Below are 16,775 nucleotides of genomic sequence, written 5' to 3' on the forward strand. Positions count from 1 at the left end.
GAGGTTTAGGCTGTGACCTGCCTGCTGGGCAGTTACTCTGCAGCTGGTAGGTAAGGCCTTCTGAACACTGGTCAGTTTTTATGGGTCCTGAATTCCAGATGTGACACCATAGAGAAGTTTCTAGTACTTGGTGTCTGTGGTTCAGTTATTAAAAGCAGGAAAGGTATTGGCTGTCCTTGCTGGGCCCTGGACCCCCGGCCAAAGCCCCAGGCTGAGCCTCAGGGCAGCAGATCAGGTGCTGGGCTGGCTCACTCAGGTTTTGGAGTGAGTCTCATCCCAACCCCATCTTCCCATGGGCCCCTTGTCACTGCACCTTCCGGGAGCTCACCTGATTTCAATATCCCAGGTGCTCTTGGAAGTTATGCACCGAGAGGTCATTGTGGTCGTCCAGAAACTTTGAAGGAACGAGTAATGATTTTGTTGGTCATTTTCTGTTTCATGGTCTTTCAGGGACTGTTGGGGATCGATGAAATGTAACCTTTTCTACAATCTAATGAAAAGCCCTCTGCAAGTGTGGGCAGCATTCCCTGGGGAAGAGTTGACAGGCCCAGAGAGAAGCCCATGACACACCTGTAGTGTTTGCACAAGTGTGCGTCAGCCGTTTCGTGAAAACATCCAGGAAGTGAAGCCAAGAAGAGCTGAACTTAACCGTGTAGCTTAGACCTGCTGGCACGGGCCCTCAGTTTCCCAGGGGACAGAGTCCATCTGGTCACCACTGAAAGAGCCATTGTTGTGGGTGATGAATTCAGGATGGAAACGAGGATGAAGACAGTGAGGGTGTCTCAAGGATGGCCCCATGTGGGGGGCGGGGGGGGCTGTGCCGCCATGTTTCTGGAGCGCACTTTCAGAGAGCAGGCGGCCACATGACAGTGTGAGGGGACGGCCCTCCCACAGGCTGTGTCTGTGTCCTTATTGTCTGCTGGGACAGGCCTCCGGGGCGCATGTCAGGGGCCAGGGAGCGCATGTGGCGGCCCCTGTGGAGGACAGGCCCGACTTGGTCTGGTGACGCTGCCCGAGTCTGGTCCAGGGAGGCCTTTCCGACGCTGACCTGTGTGTCACAGGTCATTGTGCTTGCATCCTGGGCCACACACCTGCTCTGTTCTTGGTCGGTTGTGTGCAGCCGGGCCCTGACACCTGTGAGCACGTGACCACTCCTGTGAAATAGGAGTGTGAACACTGCTCACGGTGCGGCAGGTGGTGGCTGGTAGACATGCAGTGTCATCAGAGCTGTTTGTTACGTAAGTCAGTCGTCACTTGGGCTCAGTCCTAGTGAGGACTGTCTGTCAGACCCGAGCACAGGTGCACTAGGTTTAAGTGTGAGGCCACGAGGTCCTGTCTAGACCCACAGCACAAGTCAGGGCTTTGTCACCTGCACACTCCAGCATCCCGTGTGCTGGACCCGCCTGCTGCCTCCTGGCCGCAGCACCCGTGGGGCCCGGTCTCTGTGCATGCTGCACTTGGCCCACACGCTTCATGTTCGTGGACCTGGCCGCACAAGCTCTTTCTCACCTGACCCCCTGTCCCCACGTCACAGTGACACATTCTAGCTGGTCTCACAGTCACACGTAGGACACCCGCCTCTCCCCCTGTCCCCCGCCTGGGCCTCTCCCCGCCAAACTCCCTCCCCGCCAGGGAAGCTCTGTTTCTCATTTCTTCTGGCAGATGTGGCGTTGCTGGGAGCTCCCATGTCTCCAGGAGGCTCTGTTGCCATGAGCCGTGTGACTCACTTGCTTACTCTCTGCCAGTTGATGAGGGAGGTTCCACCCCCCCCACCCCCACCCCCCACACAAGATGTTGTTTCTTCAAGGAGCCAAAGTTGTATAAATATTTGACACCATTCAGGAACAGGAACAGGGAAACTTACATGTTGGTTATAGAGGAGGAGGTCAACATGGAGTTCTCATGGGAGGCATCTTAGGTGGGACTTGCAGTGGGCCTGAAAGGGTTAACACTGTTGGACTGGCCGTAGAGAATTTCCTGGTGCAGTACAGTGGGGGGTTTCTTCTAGGGAGGGAGGACACCAGCAGAGAGGCTCTGCATGCTGTGTGGGGTGGTCAGAACCAGGACTCGGGTTGGAAACTAGAGGTGACATTGGCCGGGCTGAACGCATCTTCTGCAGAGGGGCAGCCCCGCCTCCGTGCCCTTCTGCTGCTGTGTCCCCTGTTTTTGCCATTCCTGGTCTTCCCTTCTTTTCCCATCTGTGTGTTCTGTGAGCCGTGCCTAGCCCCGGACTCTGCCTGCCACCACCAGCCTCGCTCACGCAGAGACCACCTGGTGTTGGGGTTGGCATCTGATTGTGGGTGGAGATCTGTTTTATCCAACATGCATCTCTGCAGAGCACAGTGAAGCTGTGTCACCTGTTGAGGAAGCTCCCTGTGAGGCCGTGTGCTGACTCTTTGGTCAGGGCCCTGGGCCGTGCTGGGCTCTCTGGGAGCTCCCGGACCCTGTCCACCTGGACGGCCGTAGACCCCACATCCCCCATTTTCTGCCTCAGGGTCCAGCGCCCTGTGAGCCCTCGGAGTCATACCATAGTGCCGCGTTTGAGGCCTGACGACCTGCTTTCCTGCCTGGTGGGTTTTGAATGTGAAGCCTTCCTGTTTGACAGCTTCCTGACTCAGTGCTTCCCACTGTCCACTCTGGAGGCCCTGGCATTGGAGCCAGCCATCAGCTCCCCCTTCGCTCTCCTCCTCCTGCTGCCGTTGTTCCCAGACAGCCGCTGTCTTTCCCATCAATTCCACAGAACTGTTTAGCAGTCATTCCTCGGCTGCCACACAAGCCTCGAGCACTTGCATTCTCTGGGGAGAAGGCACCTGGCCCGCCCCTCACGTCCTACCTGGGCCTCCATAGCCTGCAGCTCCTCACAACCTGGTCAGGAGCAGCTCTGGCGTGTTCTGCTAACACTGAGGCATAGGTTGTAGGCAGCACTCGAAAATGTCACTCTGCCCACAGTGGTGACGCCAACCGTGGAAGAGCCTTCAAGGTTAGGGGGGCTGGAGGGGCATCGTCTGCCTCCCGAGAACCTCCCTGTGAACCGGTGGTGGTGAGGTACCCCGTGGGCTACCCAGCGGAATGCCCATGCCCTCCACTAGCAGGTCCCGCGGAGCAGGCCAGAGGCCTGCTACTGACCCTGGGATTGTGATTAAGGTGCTGGGTGATGCGGGATTCTTGATGGCACATCACGTCAAACCCCAAGTGTCAGCTTGACATTCAGAAGGGGCTTCCTGGGTTCACCTCAAGACACCCCCCCCCCCCCCGCTCCATCTTGTTCCGGGTGACCCAGTGGCTTCCCTGGCTTGACAGTCACTGCCTTCAGAAAGGAGCATGCACAGAACCGTCCGGAAGCCAACAGAGGAGGCCTGGACCGAGCCACCTCCCGCATCGGCATGGGGGGGCCGCGGCTTGGCGTCCCTGGGCCTGCAGCTAAGTCGCAGCTTCGTTTTCCCTCCCAGCGTCTGAATTTGTCCCAGGTTTCCACCTCTTCTCGGTACTTAAGGTGCCAGAGAGCTCTGGCCACTAGTTAAACCGCAGCGAGCCCACGACTCTGATGACTTCTGCAGGTGGGCGGCCTGCACGGAGACGGTCTTGCTCTAAGACCATCTCTGGTTCTGAATCAGTCCAGGAAAGCAGTGACCATTAGAGATGTGTGTGACCCGCCTCTGCTGCATGTGTTTCCCATCACTGAGTCATCTGTGTTCCAGGGCGCACGCACATACACATGCACGCATGCACACAAACACAACTTCAGTTTCCTCCAGCGGGAGGGCCTGTGGTCCCATAAGGAAGCGCTGTACTCTGGACGGGTTGGGTGCGTGCGCATCAGCGGTTGTCTTTCTTTCATCTCCTCTGTTTTGGAAAAGAAGATGCCTCGTGGGGAAATGTCAGCTAGTTCACAGGCGTCCAGAGTTAATTCTCTGAGTGTAGGGAAGGCTCAGTGGCCACTGTGGGAAGGCGGGACTGTGAACTTGGGTCAGTGTCCACAGCGAGGGGTCAGCTACCATGTAGCCATGGTAGCAGGCTGGGGGAGGGCAGCTCCACTTTAACAGGAGGGCTTCATGAGACCTGCAGTCGGGCGTTCAGCATCCAGAACACGATTGTAAAACTTGGAACAGGTGACAAACCAGCACAGGTGGAGGAACGAGGTCCTGCGTTGGCTTTAGAATAGAACATCTTCTTGAGACAGAGGTGATGGTTCCTCCTGAGGGGACAGCCTCTCTGTGCAGCTGAACCTGCGGTTTCGGGGGCATTGGCCCCCGCGCCTGTGCATAAGACCCTCGCTGAGGACCCTGGGCCAGAGACACGCACAGTCTCTCTGGCCCCAAAAGTGACCGGGCCCATGGCTGCAGTTCCCCAAATGTCCCAGAATTTGAAGATCAGATGTCGCACTTTGGAATTTCTCTCCTCTGATTTATGATACTGGGCACACACAACATCAGAGTGAAATAAAGAGAATGGAATAGAGAAATCTTTACTTTTCAACTCAATTCTTTGTCCTGGAGAAGCCACATGTTTGGTATTTAAGCCCTGGTTGGCCCTGTGTTGTCTCCCTGAGAGGCCGGCAGGACGAGGCTGGCCTGCAACCTCTCCGTCTTCCCGCTGCGCTGCTCTGAACACCCAGCTGGGCCTGCGCCCTCCTCAGCCTCAGCCTGCAGGCTGGGGGCCGGCCCCCAGAGCCAGAGCAGCTCACCTACTGGAAGTGAGAATGGGGGGTCCATGTCTGCACACAGAACTCTTGGGTGTTGGTCCCCACATGTGTCAGGCACAGCTGTACATGGACCTCTGGTCCACCCCCCCACACACGTGTCCCCACAGGTCACACAGCAGCCCCTTTGGTCCCGATTGGAGTCCAGTGGCCTTCCTGTGGGAGGGTAGTGGCTCTGTGCAGAGTAGAGCCGTCAGTTGTCTGTAATTCCTCCATCTTTGGGTACTTGACGTTTGTTCCCAAGGCGTCTCAGTGAGGTTAGAGCGTCACCAACAGGCCAGAGCTGAGCTGTGCTAGCCCAGGCTCCTCACCACCCTGAGATGTCGTCCCTTCATGGTTGCTCCTCCCCATTGTCCTCCCTTCACCCACTGCATCCCCTGGGTTCCAGGGCTCCGTCTGTGGTGTCCACTCAGAAAGCACAGCAGGTTGTTGAGAACTGGAAGGGAGGCAAGGTCAGAGGTCAGGCCATGCAGGCACCCAGCCCAGCGGAGGTTGCTTAGTGACTGACGCACTAGACCTGTGGGGGCGTGTCTCAGGACCCCTGCTCATGGCAGAACCGCATGCTGATGACTATCCTTTGTCCCTGCAGAGAACGTCATTGACGGGCAGGACTATGAGGTGATGATGCAGATTGACTGCCAGGTGATGGATGCCCGTGTCCTGCATGTCCGGAGTGCGTCCGTGCCGCCCCATCTCCGCGACCCGCTGGGGAACCAGACCGGAACCGTCGTCAGCCCCCCACCCGCGGCCACGGAGGCCGCCCGGGTGGTCAGTGCCCTCCCTGAGTCACCACAGTAGCACCCGCTGCTCTGAGACCGAGTGGGACTGCAGGCTGGGGAGGGGACACATGCTTCCTGCTACCTTCCTGCGTCCTGAGAGCTGCCTCAGGCTCAAGGTCGGGGACAGAGTTACTCTCTCCCCAAGCCCACCGCCCGCTGGGGAGGCCCTGGGTGCCAAAAGGGTGGCTCCTCTCCTGGCCAGCAGCCCTTGTGTGTGTCCACGGTAGATTCCACATTTTTCTGGATCGCTCTCCCTCGGCCTGTGTTTGTGTTTCTCACCTTTCCCGTCAGAGCCCTGCCCTCCTGCCCCTACTGACCACATGTCCCTGTGCGGCTGCGCGCACACAGCTCACAGCCCCACCGCTCAGGGCTTATGGACTCAGCACAGACCTGCCTTGGACACTGTGCTTATTGGGAGACAGATTTTAAAACCAGACACCGACCATGGGACCTGAAAGCTACGGTCAGAGCCACAGCTCCCTCCCTTTAGAGGTCGCGAGGTAATGCCGGACCTCTTCTGCTGACCTGGTGCAGGTCCCTGGGACCTTGGGACACACCCTTCCTCCTGCAGTGCGTCCACGCCCTGTCACGCAGCTGTGCAGCTGAGGAATATGTGGTGACTCCAGACAGGCACACGAGAGCATTGTCTCAGAATTGACTGGAGTCTTGATCCCTCGGAATGACTGTGCAGACGAGCAGGCGTGCGCTCTTGCCCAGGAGGATCTCCTGCCACATGGCAACAGTTCTGTTTCTCCAGTGAAAACACAGTGCAGGGCCTGTCCCCTGTGCCCCCACAGCAAAGAGAAAAAGCAAAAACTAACACTGTCACTCATTTTCCCCTGGATTTGATGCTCCCTCTTCACCACTGAGTCTGTCCTCGGCTCCTAAGGTGGGTCTTCCTTTCCGTGTTGTGGACTATTCATGGCTCCGTGGAGCTCACTCATCAAACACTGCCTCTTAGCCTCATCTCCTTCGTCAGACCCTTCCTTTCTCCACACTCTGTTCCCTCCAGTCCACACTCTGAGAGGATACCAGTGGCCGGTGGGCTTTGCCTGAGGGAGTCAGTGAGGCCCCAACGTGGTTTTGCAGACTGACTGCCAGGCTCGGTGGTCATGCCGAGGGCAGAGCTGCTTCCTGAGGACTTGGTTTAACCCCGTGAGGGGACAGACTGTGCTGCCCCCTCCCCCTGAAGCTGGCATGTGTCATGAGTGGGCCAGTGTTCCCTGTCCAGTCGAGCCAGTGAGGTCTGCGTGGCGCCTTTGACCCAGCGTCCTGGGTGGTGTTCGGTAGGGCCCTTCCCCTGGGGCCACACTGACTCGACCCAGTGCTAGCCCTGCCTCTGGCCATGCGCTGTGCAGCCGGAGCTCAGACAGCGTGTGCATGGTCCTGGGGCCCCTCGTCCTCTGCACTGAGCCACATGGATGTGTCCTCCTCCTCCTCCCTGTGGCTTTGACGTGACCCTTTCACATCCAGCGTGCCCTGTGCTCACGGGCCTGCTCGTCAGGTGACGATTTCAGTCATGTCCTCTGCCTCCTTGCAGGGGCTGGCGGGGTCGGGGCAGCATGAGGACAAGGAGCGGTGGACAGAGGGCTGCACACTGTCCCCATGCAGGGATGCCAGGCAGGCTGGGAGTCCCCTTCTGAGACGAGGGCAGAGTCTCGGGTGAGTGACAGCGGCTGCCAGGCAGAGCGCTGTGCTGTGACTGCCACCCCTGGGTGTCCTATGTTGCTCACGCACCACGCTCCAGGAAATAGACGCTCTCTGCCTGGCTGGTCAACGCAGCCAGTGCTGTGGCTTCACTTGGGGTGAGACTGCAGCCAGGAATTCTGGGAGACATTTATGTGTATGTATATATCTGTCTATCTATATATTATATATATGAAATGTTTTTAATTTATTAAATTCTCAAGTGGGAGGTGGCAGGCTTGTGCAAAGCTGAGATGAGCTCATGAAGGAGGCACATTCACTTGTGACGGACATGGCTAGCGGGAAGGCTGCTGGGGTGTGCAGGTCCCAAGCTTCTGGGCTGGACGGAGCTGGGTGCTCTGTGCTCACCACTAGGTCAGGGTCCCATGTCGGGAGGGTCTTCCGAGGTCAGCTGTAGGAGGAAGTACACAGCAGGAACACCGCCTCCCAGAGTCTCAGCGGCCAGAGGGGGGTTGTGTTTCCACAGGGAGAATGTCCCTGGGATGATAGATGCCCAGAGCATCTCCTGATCTTCCTCTAATAGGCACAGGCTCCATCCAGCCCGGCACGGGTGCTTCTTTGCCTCTTCTTGTTGGTAAGGAGTCGACTGGAGGCATTTGAGCAGTGGTGGTCTGAGTCACTCCTGGGTGTTCTGAGTAAACACACTCAGAAGCAGACGAGGAAGTTGGGATTCAAACTGTTTTTTCTGTCCTTTATGAAGAGACGCTGTGCAGCCTGACTCCGGGCGTGGTGGTGCCGTGGCGCTGGGAGCCCGCTCCGCTCTGTCCTGGTTCTCGCCTTCCTACTGAGCTCAGGTTATGACACTCAACAGGAAAACATCGCAGGGAAAAACCTGTCATATTGGACTTTCTAACCTATGTCCATTTTCTAGTACCTCGTAGAAATCACCACTGACCAGCCCGAGTAGGACCTGATGCCACAGCCCATCCAGCCTCAGGGAGGCTTTCCAGCCAGGAGAGCCCACTCCCACGGCACTGACTAGAGGGGTTAGCCCTCACACGACACAGCCTCTTGGGGAGATGCTGACGCCCATGAGCACCTGTGGACACCCCTCCCCTGTTCCTTACTAACAGGATGTCTGTCAGTCTTGAGGAATTTTAATTCACAGAAATTAAGGATGTCTGCTGCTAATATGAACGCTAATTGTAACTTTTACCTTAAAAACAAGAATGAGTCCTAAAGGAAGTAAAATGAAATGTAAGAAATTTTGATTCTTACTCCTATTAAAATTTGGGATGGGGCAATTCCTGTTCCCCCCACACCTAGGCGTGGTGATTGGTTTTCAGTTTTCTAGGGAATGGAAACCTGGAGCTCACCCACAGGATGTTGCCTGAGTCCATGTGGGACCAGGCACCATTTCCTGCTCCCAAGATGTCAGAGTAGCCTGCAAACTTATTTTCATAATGACTGCGCTCAAAACAAGGTTTATTTCGGATAAGACGAGGACTTCCCACAGTTCTGATAGCTGTGCTCTCTGCAGAGTATCTGTCAGGATTTAGGAAGAGTGAGGAAGGTTCTGGGTGGGGATCTTGGGTCCTGTCAACAACTCTGTCACAGTCTAGCATTTGCCAAGGTTGACAGGCACCCCGCTGCTCGGCTGCTTGTCTCACTGAATGTGTTGTCATTAAATAAACCAGGAGGCGTGGCATGCCCCCACTGTGATAATCCAGACAGATCAGCAGGTGGCCACCTCTGCTAGTGCGTACTGGACACTTCAGCTCACCCTGAGCCCTGACTTCCAGGTCGGCCACCTGGATAAGAGCTGGTGGTTCGAGCTGCAGGCAAGAACCCATGGGCCTCACGGGTACCATTTTCTTGTTCTTACCATGTTGGGTGTGTGGCGGGGCTGACACCAGAGGGCTTCAGCCTTGGAGCTCACGCAGCCTGATGAGAGAGGGACAGAGGGCTCTCTTTCTGGGGCGGTCCGTGCTCAGAAGTGGGTAGAGAGAGGAAGGATGTACCATGCTCCCTTTAATATTTGTGCTGGTTTATAACACACAGGAAAGACACATGGCAGACTACTGCATGCTTTCAAGCAGTTGGCACAATGCAATTGTTGTTCTTTGTCTAAAAATTCAAATAAAGAAGTTTTAAACTTGCCTTATTTTATTCTGTATGAGAAAGGAAAAAAGACTCAAAGTGAGCATTCAATGTAAAGTGATTAGTAATGAGACAGGAAGCCCCAAACCGCTGTCACTGTTGAGATGAAATTATGGAATTCGTCTCCCCAGTCTGCTGAAGTCAAAGTTTCCTTTATTGTGTCCAGATACTTGAACTACAATTCTATCAAGGAAAAAAAAAAGTATGTCCAAACACTCATACTTGATCCTTCTGTGGAAACTGGATTAGTCAGTCACACCAAAGGCTGCTTCCCGGGAGGGCAGGTCTCATGTGGAGATGAAGTTCATGCAGCATCACAGGAGACGTGGCTCACACTCACAAACTACTATTCATCAGTTCAGTCCTCCCTGCAGCCCGTTTTCCGAGATGGTCAGGGAACCAGTGTGTGGACCCAGCACCCGGTTCTTTATCACACCCCCACCTCTGGAGTTCATGGTTACCCTGAGCCGTATGCATGAACACACAAACTTAATAACTCTTGTGAGCCAGACATGTGAATACACAAAATTACAATAACTCACTGTGAGCCAGATACAGGAATTACACAAAAGTAACAACTCAATGAGTGAATACACAATTACAGGAACTCCGGGAGTTTGTTTCCAAAAGCATAGAAGTTTGGATACTTAAATATACAAAATTATAATAATACCAGGCTTCTCTTAGAGGCAAAATTACATTTGTCTCTTAAGATACTGTTATTAGAAAGCCAGCCCCCCCCCACCCCCAATGCTGTCTTCTGCAGAGAAAGCAGAACATCCGGGGTGGGCTGAGCAGCGGAAAGTGGAACCCCGCCGCATGGTCTGGTCTCTGGTGGCAGGAGGGCAAGTCCTCTTCATTGCCCCCAAATCTGCAGTAAGTGCTTTGTCCCAGAGTCATGGTGGGGAGTGAGGTGGTGGGAGTGGGGTTCAGTGAGGGTAACTGGGGAAGAAAAAAGACATCAAGACAGAAAAGCCAGATGATTCATGAACTGAAGAGTCAGCGAAGCAACAGCCGTAACCAGGGAGCTGTAACTCCTGCCCCCACCCAGCCACTGGATCCGGTGGCATTGCCCCTCAGGACATCCCTCTGTATGTGGGATGTAGTTCTAGCAAATCTGGGGACCTCAGTGGATAACCACAACTGACACTGGTTATACAATCTGTGGGGCTGTATGCAGAGGGCTCTTCCAGCTTTCACCCTGTAATTTATCCAATGGCGCCTCGGTTGTTGACACTGAGACCACTTCCGGATTTGCTGTGCATTTCGCCCCTCACATACGTTCATTGGGTGATACCTCTTGTGTGCACCGTGTGCACGAGGCGCGTTCTTCCCCAGGTCACTCCACGAGGACAGCCAAGGCCACTGAAGACTACCTCTGCGGGGTGCGGCATGCAGCCTTTAGAAGCATCATTAGCTCCTTACACTTGGCAGCAGACTTAGGACATGGGGATTACAGCCCACCTGTCACAGGTGAGGACGTGGTCGTGTACCAGAGCTGGTAACTTGGCATTAAGCCTGTCCTGATGTTAGAGCCACATTCTGTCTGCTATACCACATTGCCACCAGCCTTTTTTAAAGCCAGAAAGGAAGCAACAGGAGACCAAGGGGGAAACAGAACCACACACATATATGGGCAAGGTATTGTGACGAGCTCAGGACAGAGGGACAGTAGCTAAGAGGCAGGGTCCAACAATGCTGGCGGGTGTCAAGGGACACAGCTCATTCCCTCAGAAGGTGTAAGCTCGCTTAGTGCGGGCAGCGTGGGGAGCCCAAGGAGGGGCTGCTGCCCTGTGCTTCCCCAGATCCCCGATCCCTGTTGTGGGTGGGTTACCCAGTGTGGGGAGACTAACCAGCTGCTCCTGTAACTGAAGGCCCTGCTCGACTCAAGTCTAAGAGCCCAAGTGTGACACTCGTCTCCGGGGTGGCCACTCATTGCCTGCCCTTCCAGTCACAAGTCCCACTGTCCTTAGAACATTTTCATGGAAGAATTAACTTCAGGGGTGGACACTGGACTGGGAGGTGATGAGAGTGGCTGGCATAAGTGACCCCTAGTCTCCAGGTCCGAGGTCAAAATACTCTGGCCCAGAGTGAAGGAAGTGTCTTTGAAATAGATGCCACGCTCTTATTAAGAAAGGGGTTGCTGTGTGAGATGATCGGCCACCCTGTTGTGGCCACAGACCCCCCCCCCCCTGCTCATGCAGATGGGACCTTGTGAAGCAAAGCAAAGCAGGTGACTTCTGGCTGTTCGTGGGCACAGCCAGCTGGGCCCCGAGGAAATGCGAGAGCCCCAGAAGCCACCCTGATGCTCATTTCTTGGGTGTCGGGCTTGACTTCCAAGGCCTTCGGGGTAATCGGAGTCAACGCAGAGGAACGTGGGTTCTTGGCTGCTTTTCTGCACTGACTGTGGGCTGCATGCAGGTCATGGCCCCAGTATTTTAAACCTTCATCACAGGCGTGAAGTGTTGAACCAACCCTGAGGGTCGACGAGGGGCCCGTGGGAAGCTTGACAGGTGAACCGGACAATGCCCTTATCCTCAAAGCCATGCAGAGTGGCCTCCTCCCTGGGTCTGTGCTCTGGCAAGGCAGCAAAGCTCAAGGGAAAGACTTCTGTGCCTGTGATGTGAGAGCAGCCTCACCGGTCACTCTCGGGTGCGCTCCGGTGTGAGAGTCATGGCCAGCGTCCGTCTTGGCCACGGAGCTCGCCCATGCGCTTGGCTGCTGGTCCCAGGACACACATGGTGGATTTCACCATCTCACCTCCGGTTTCCTGGAGTTGCTGGGATTCTCTCCTGCTTGTGACTTGTTCCCCACCAGACTAGAACGCCTGCCCTCCAGCCTGGCGGCTTCCGGGGCACTGTCCCTGCACCGTCCCTGCACCTGCCACTAGTTCATCTACTGCTCAGCAACAGAGGGGGATGGGATTCACCTTCAACAGTGTGGGTAGGAAGGACACAGAAGCACCTGACCACCAGCTTCCACTGGCCCTATGGCTCACTCTTGGGCCACCATAGCCTGTGCACAAGCAGGGTGTGCAGGGTCCCCAAAGGGAAAACCCTCCGCAGGTTGGGTTTTATTTTGCCCCCAGAGCAGCCCCATGTCCCCTTTGCAAACTCTCATGTCCGCAAGGACTTCTTTAGTGTCTCCTGTCTCTGTGGGACGGGACCTGTCAGCGTCTCACCTAGTACATTGTCCCCAGGAAGGAGTGGACACTGTGCCTGGGAAGTGGCTCTTTGGGCATTTTAGGCTAAACCGGTGTATTTTGTTGAGCGGAATTATTGAGCATTCAGAAAGTCACGGACAGACGCTGTCTTGCCAGGCACCTGTCCTGGTGTGCGTGTGGCACTTTTGTCACCATGTGCGTATGGCCACAGGCATACACTGCCCAGAGCTGAGGCAGGACCAAGGGGACCGTGGCTCTTTCTCTGACTTCAGTCTGGCACAGGAGAGGCAGCCCCAGGCCAGTGGGCCTGTAGGTGCCGCCCCCTCTGCTACAGCGGCAGCGACACCTGGGACTCATGAGGAAGCGCGTTCTCTGGCCCGACTCAGCCTATCAGAGAGGAGGCCGAGGACAGTGTCTGACCAGAGACCGGTCTCGGGCAGCTGCTGGCGCCGGCTGGGGCTTTAGGAACACCAGTGCTGCCTGTCTCTCCCTTTCTGAACACCACAGGGCTTCCATCTCGAGAGCCGCCTGGCCTTCCGCTGCCCCGGGCGGCCGCAGACCCAGCTGAGGCATGAGTCAGGGCCGTGCTCTGATCAGAGGTGAGTGCCATCAGCTGGGGCTGCGTCCAGGAAGGAGGGAGGGGACTGGCCGTCTGCCTCCCAGGTGCCAGCACCCTGTGCTGTGTGTGTGGGGTCTCCTGGGCCCATCAGCCCTCGCTGGAGCAAGTCTGCCCCAAGAGGCCTGGGGAGCCCCCACTGCCCTTGGCCAGGTCACCCAGAGAAGGCTCCCGGCAGGCTGAGGACAGGCCCCCGGCTCTTGCCTCCCGTTCATGGCTCTGAAGCCAGGTCTGTGCTGACCTCAGGGCTCTGACCCCTCCATGCAGCCCACGGCTGGTCCCCCAATGTTGCAGCACAATGGAGTCCCTGGAACCCCCACCTCCACATGCCAAACTCATTGGTCCTGGGTGTGACCTTCCCTGGGACTGTCAACACCCCAAGGTGATTCCAACGTGCAGGAAAGTTTGGTAATGAAGGAGCTGTGTCTTTTGAGGCCAAGGCCTAGTTTGTGTTCTGACATTTACTGAGCAATGTGGTCCTAGAGGTGGAGGGAGGAGCTGGGCTCTGGGGACAGAAGAGCCATCTGAATCGTCTGAATTGTGTCAGGACAGTAGAGCTGGAGGGGGGGGTGTATTGGTGAGTGGATGTGAGGACAGCGGGGGGGGGGCATGAGCACAGCTGTGTGGGGGGTGTGAGGACAGCGGGGGGGGCATGAGGACAGCTGTGTGGGGGGTGTGAGGACAGCGGGGGAAGGGCTTGAGGACAGCTGTTGTGGGGGGTGTGAGGACAGCGGGGGGGCATGAGGACAGCTGTGGGGGGGTGTGAGGACAGTGGGGGAAGGGCTTGAGGACAGCTGTTGTGGGGGGTGTGAGGACAGCGGGGGAGGGCGTGAGGACAGCTGTTGTGGGGGGTGTGAGGACAGCGGGGGAAGGGCTTGAGGACAGCTGTTGTGGGGGGGGTGGGGACAGCGGGGGAGGGCGTGAGGACAGCTGTTGTGGGGGGTGTGAGGACAGCAGTGGGGGGTTGAGGGCCATGAGGCCCAACGACATCAGACATTCCTCCACGATGTCAGAACTGGGGAAGTGCTGGAGAACAACAGCGGCTGTAAAAGCAGGACGTTCTGTGAACCGGCATTTTCTTGGAAGGAGAGGAGGGGGAGGGGAGACCCAGCCAGGCTCTGAGCTCCTGGAGCCCAGCCCCCACCCCACCCCCACTGTGTGGAGTCAGGAACCTCCTGGCTAGTGTGACGTGACCCACACACTCAGGACATGCCACCTGCAGAGCCGACCAGCTGTGTCACACAGTGTAGCCCCAGGAGCTCAGCTGGACCAGACAGGCACGTCCCATCTTCACTGGGGAGATGGCCAGGACGGCGGGGGTGTCAGGCATGAGACTGCCCCCACCCTGCCCCTGCCAACCTCATTCTGCAACCAGCTCTCTCCATGGGAACTGCTTTCCTGGGAGGGTCACGGTGTGGCCACAGTGCAGGAACCGCTGAGCTCTCGGACACCGATGTTACCACCAAGTGCTTCAGTGCCCCCCACCAACCCACATCGGGCCAGCAGCCTGGGTGCTCCTCAGGTTTCTAGCCCACGGGTTCCTGTGGGAATGGGCTCTAGGGTTGGCCCTACACCCCCTGGTATCCCCCAACCTCCCCCATCCTGACCCCTGGCCTGGCACAGGAACTAGGAGGTGGGCTTCCTTGGAGTTAGAGAGACGGCAAGCCTGGGAGCTGACACCAGCCACTGGCCCATATTTTTCAGGGAATAGGATGGAAGTAGAGGGCCATCGGGGACCCCAAGTCAGGGGCCTGCTTCCCATAGAGCAGCAGTGGGTAGGACAGTCCGGCCAGTGCCACCCCAAGGCTGTCCTGTGGGTGTCCTGTCCACTGTGCACACACACACGGAAGGCTGTGGCCCTTGTAACAGATGTGGCCATGTGAGACGAGTACTGAGCGTGGAGGATGGGCATCAGTGAGGGGCAAGTCCGATGCGGGCAGAGAGGGCAGCCAGGGCCACTAGGGCCTGGTGGGCTCCAGGGAAGGGTGGAAGGATCCGAAGTCCTTTTATGACCAGAACTGAGCTGTGCTGGCAGCTGGAGGGTCAGCACACCAGTCGGCCTCGTCTGAACCAGGCCCTGGCGGAGCTCTGACAGGGACATGCCGGGCTGGGCAGGAGAAAGTGCCAGATGAGCAACTTGAGGCGGCCAGGTGAGGGGAAGAGAAGGAGAGTGTGGGCAAGCCAGGGAGGTCCTCCTGTAGGAGGTGGGCTTGAGCAGGGCCTTAAAAGGGAAGGGAGACTTCAGTCAGGGGGTGACTGGGGTGACTGGGACTGTTCTGCATCTCAAAGACCAGCTTGATGCTAAGATTGGTTCTGAACAACCCCAAGTGGTCCCTTGGACTGGGTGGCTCTATTTCTGTAGAGTTCCCTTGGAGGAAACACAGGTGTCATCATGGGCAGCCAGGGCACACCCTGGGGTCCTCAGTCCCTGGGCACAGGAATTCCTTCTTCGGCACCCCTGACAAGAGGAGAAGCCAGCAGATTAACGTTCACCAGGCCATCCTGGGACACCAGCTGCTCTCTGCCCTGGCCGGCTGGATACGGTCCATCCCTGTGCACAGTGGACAGACAAGCTGGTCTGTGGGAGGCACTCAAGCTCACTTGTGGGGGCTCCTTGCATGGTTGAGGCTGCACACTGGGTGCATGCAGGACAAGGGACCAACGGGGGCAAAGGCAGCACTCTGCGTGTCCCTGAGGGGTGGACGTGGTCGACAGTTCCTGAGCCTGCTATCCAGGTCCCTGTGGTGACCTCACCGTGTGTCTGCAGGACGGCCGTGGGTCTTCCCAGCTCTCCTCCATGTGAGCACGCCTGGTGAGCTTCTGATCTCTGTGACCAGGGACGCAGAGTCCAGGCGGGAAGGGCCTGCTTCTCACTTCTCGCTTCTCAGGAGGCCGGAAGGTGGAGCTGGGGTTCTTCTGAGGGCAGTGGGCAGCCCTCCCATCCCTGCAGCCCAGCCTCGCCTGTGTGCCTCCAGGAAGTTCACCAGTTTCCCAACCCACGGCTGGCATGGCTCCTAGCTGCACTTGGACTCCAGGCACGGCCAGCCTCTCCTGGGGCTCCCGGCCAGGCGTGTCCTCCAGCCGAGCTCAGCTGTGGCCACACGGAAAACACCCCTGGGCCCTGGCCCCAGGGGCCAGCCAGCTGCCCTAGGCCTCCTTCCCTCTCTCCCTCTCATAGGCACAGGTCAGACTGCCGAGCAGGAAAGTCAGGTACAACGTTTTGGGAAAGCATCAAAAGCAGAGAACTGCAGGGAAGCTGTCCCTCGGTGCTACATGACTGCGGCTTCCAGCAGGAGGATGCGCACCCATGGACCCGATGTCACACCGCTGCACTCTCCTGAAGAGCCCCCGGTCACCAGAGAGCGCATCCTGCCCCGTGCCCGGGAAACACTCAACAGAACAGAGACCGCAGCGTACACCAAGATGGCAACTCAGAGAGGAAAACAGGGACCCAACAGACACAAAGGAGGACAGAGAGAGGCAGTGATGACAGGCCACACAGCCACTCTGCATGACAGCACAGGCACAACACCGTCGGCCCTCTGCTGGCAGGAAAACAGAAATGTGATTTGTATCCAGAGAGTCGCATGTAAACTGAACTCTGGGAAATGGTGTCGGGTCTCAAGTCTGTTAGTGGAGGGCGTGAGGGGTGGTGTCGGGGTCTGTGCAGTTGCAGGGGTAAGGCTGAGGACCCGGGGGTTCTGCCGTCCT

At 57.1% G+C, this 16,775-nt stretch overlaps 1 protein-coding gene across 2 annotated transcripts in view; it reads left to right on the plus strand.

Annotated features, from left to right (window-relative positions):
* The window catches only part of ATF6 (activating transcription factor 6), a 105,121-nt gene extending 95,837 nt beyond the window's left edge, over nt 1-9,284 (plus strand). For both annotated transcript variants that reach the window (XM_066260999.1, XM_066261000.1), the window contains exon 17: nt 5,289-9,284. In XM_066260999.1, the coding sequence (XP_066117096.1) occupies nt 5,289-5,497 (209 nt within the window). In that variant the 3' untranslated portion in view covers nt 5,498-9,284. The remainder of the gene's footprint in view (nt 1-5,288) is intronic.
* Nucleotides 9,285-16,775: the final 7,491 nt, after the last annotated feature.

This window comes from Saccopteryx bilineata, chromosome 2, assembly GCF_036850765.1.
Source record: "Saccopteryx bilineata isolate mSacBil1 chromosome 2, mSacBil1_pri_phased_curated, whole genome shotgun sequence".
Taxonomy (NCBI): Eukaryota; Metazoa; Chordata; class Mammalia; order Chiroptera; family Emballonuridae; genus Saccopteryx; species Saccopteryx bilineata.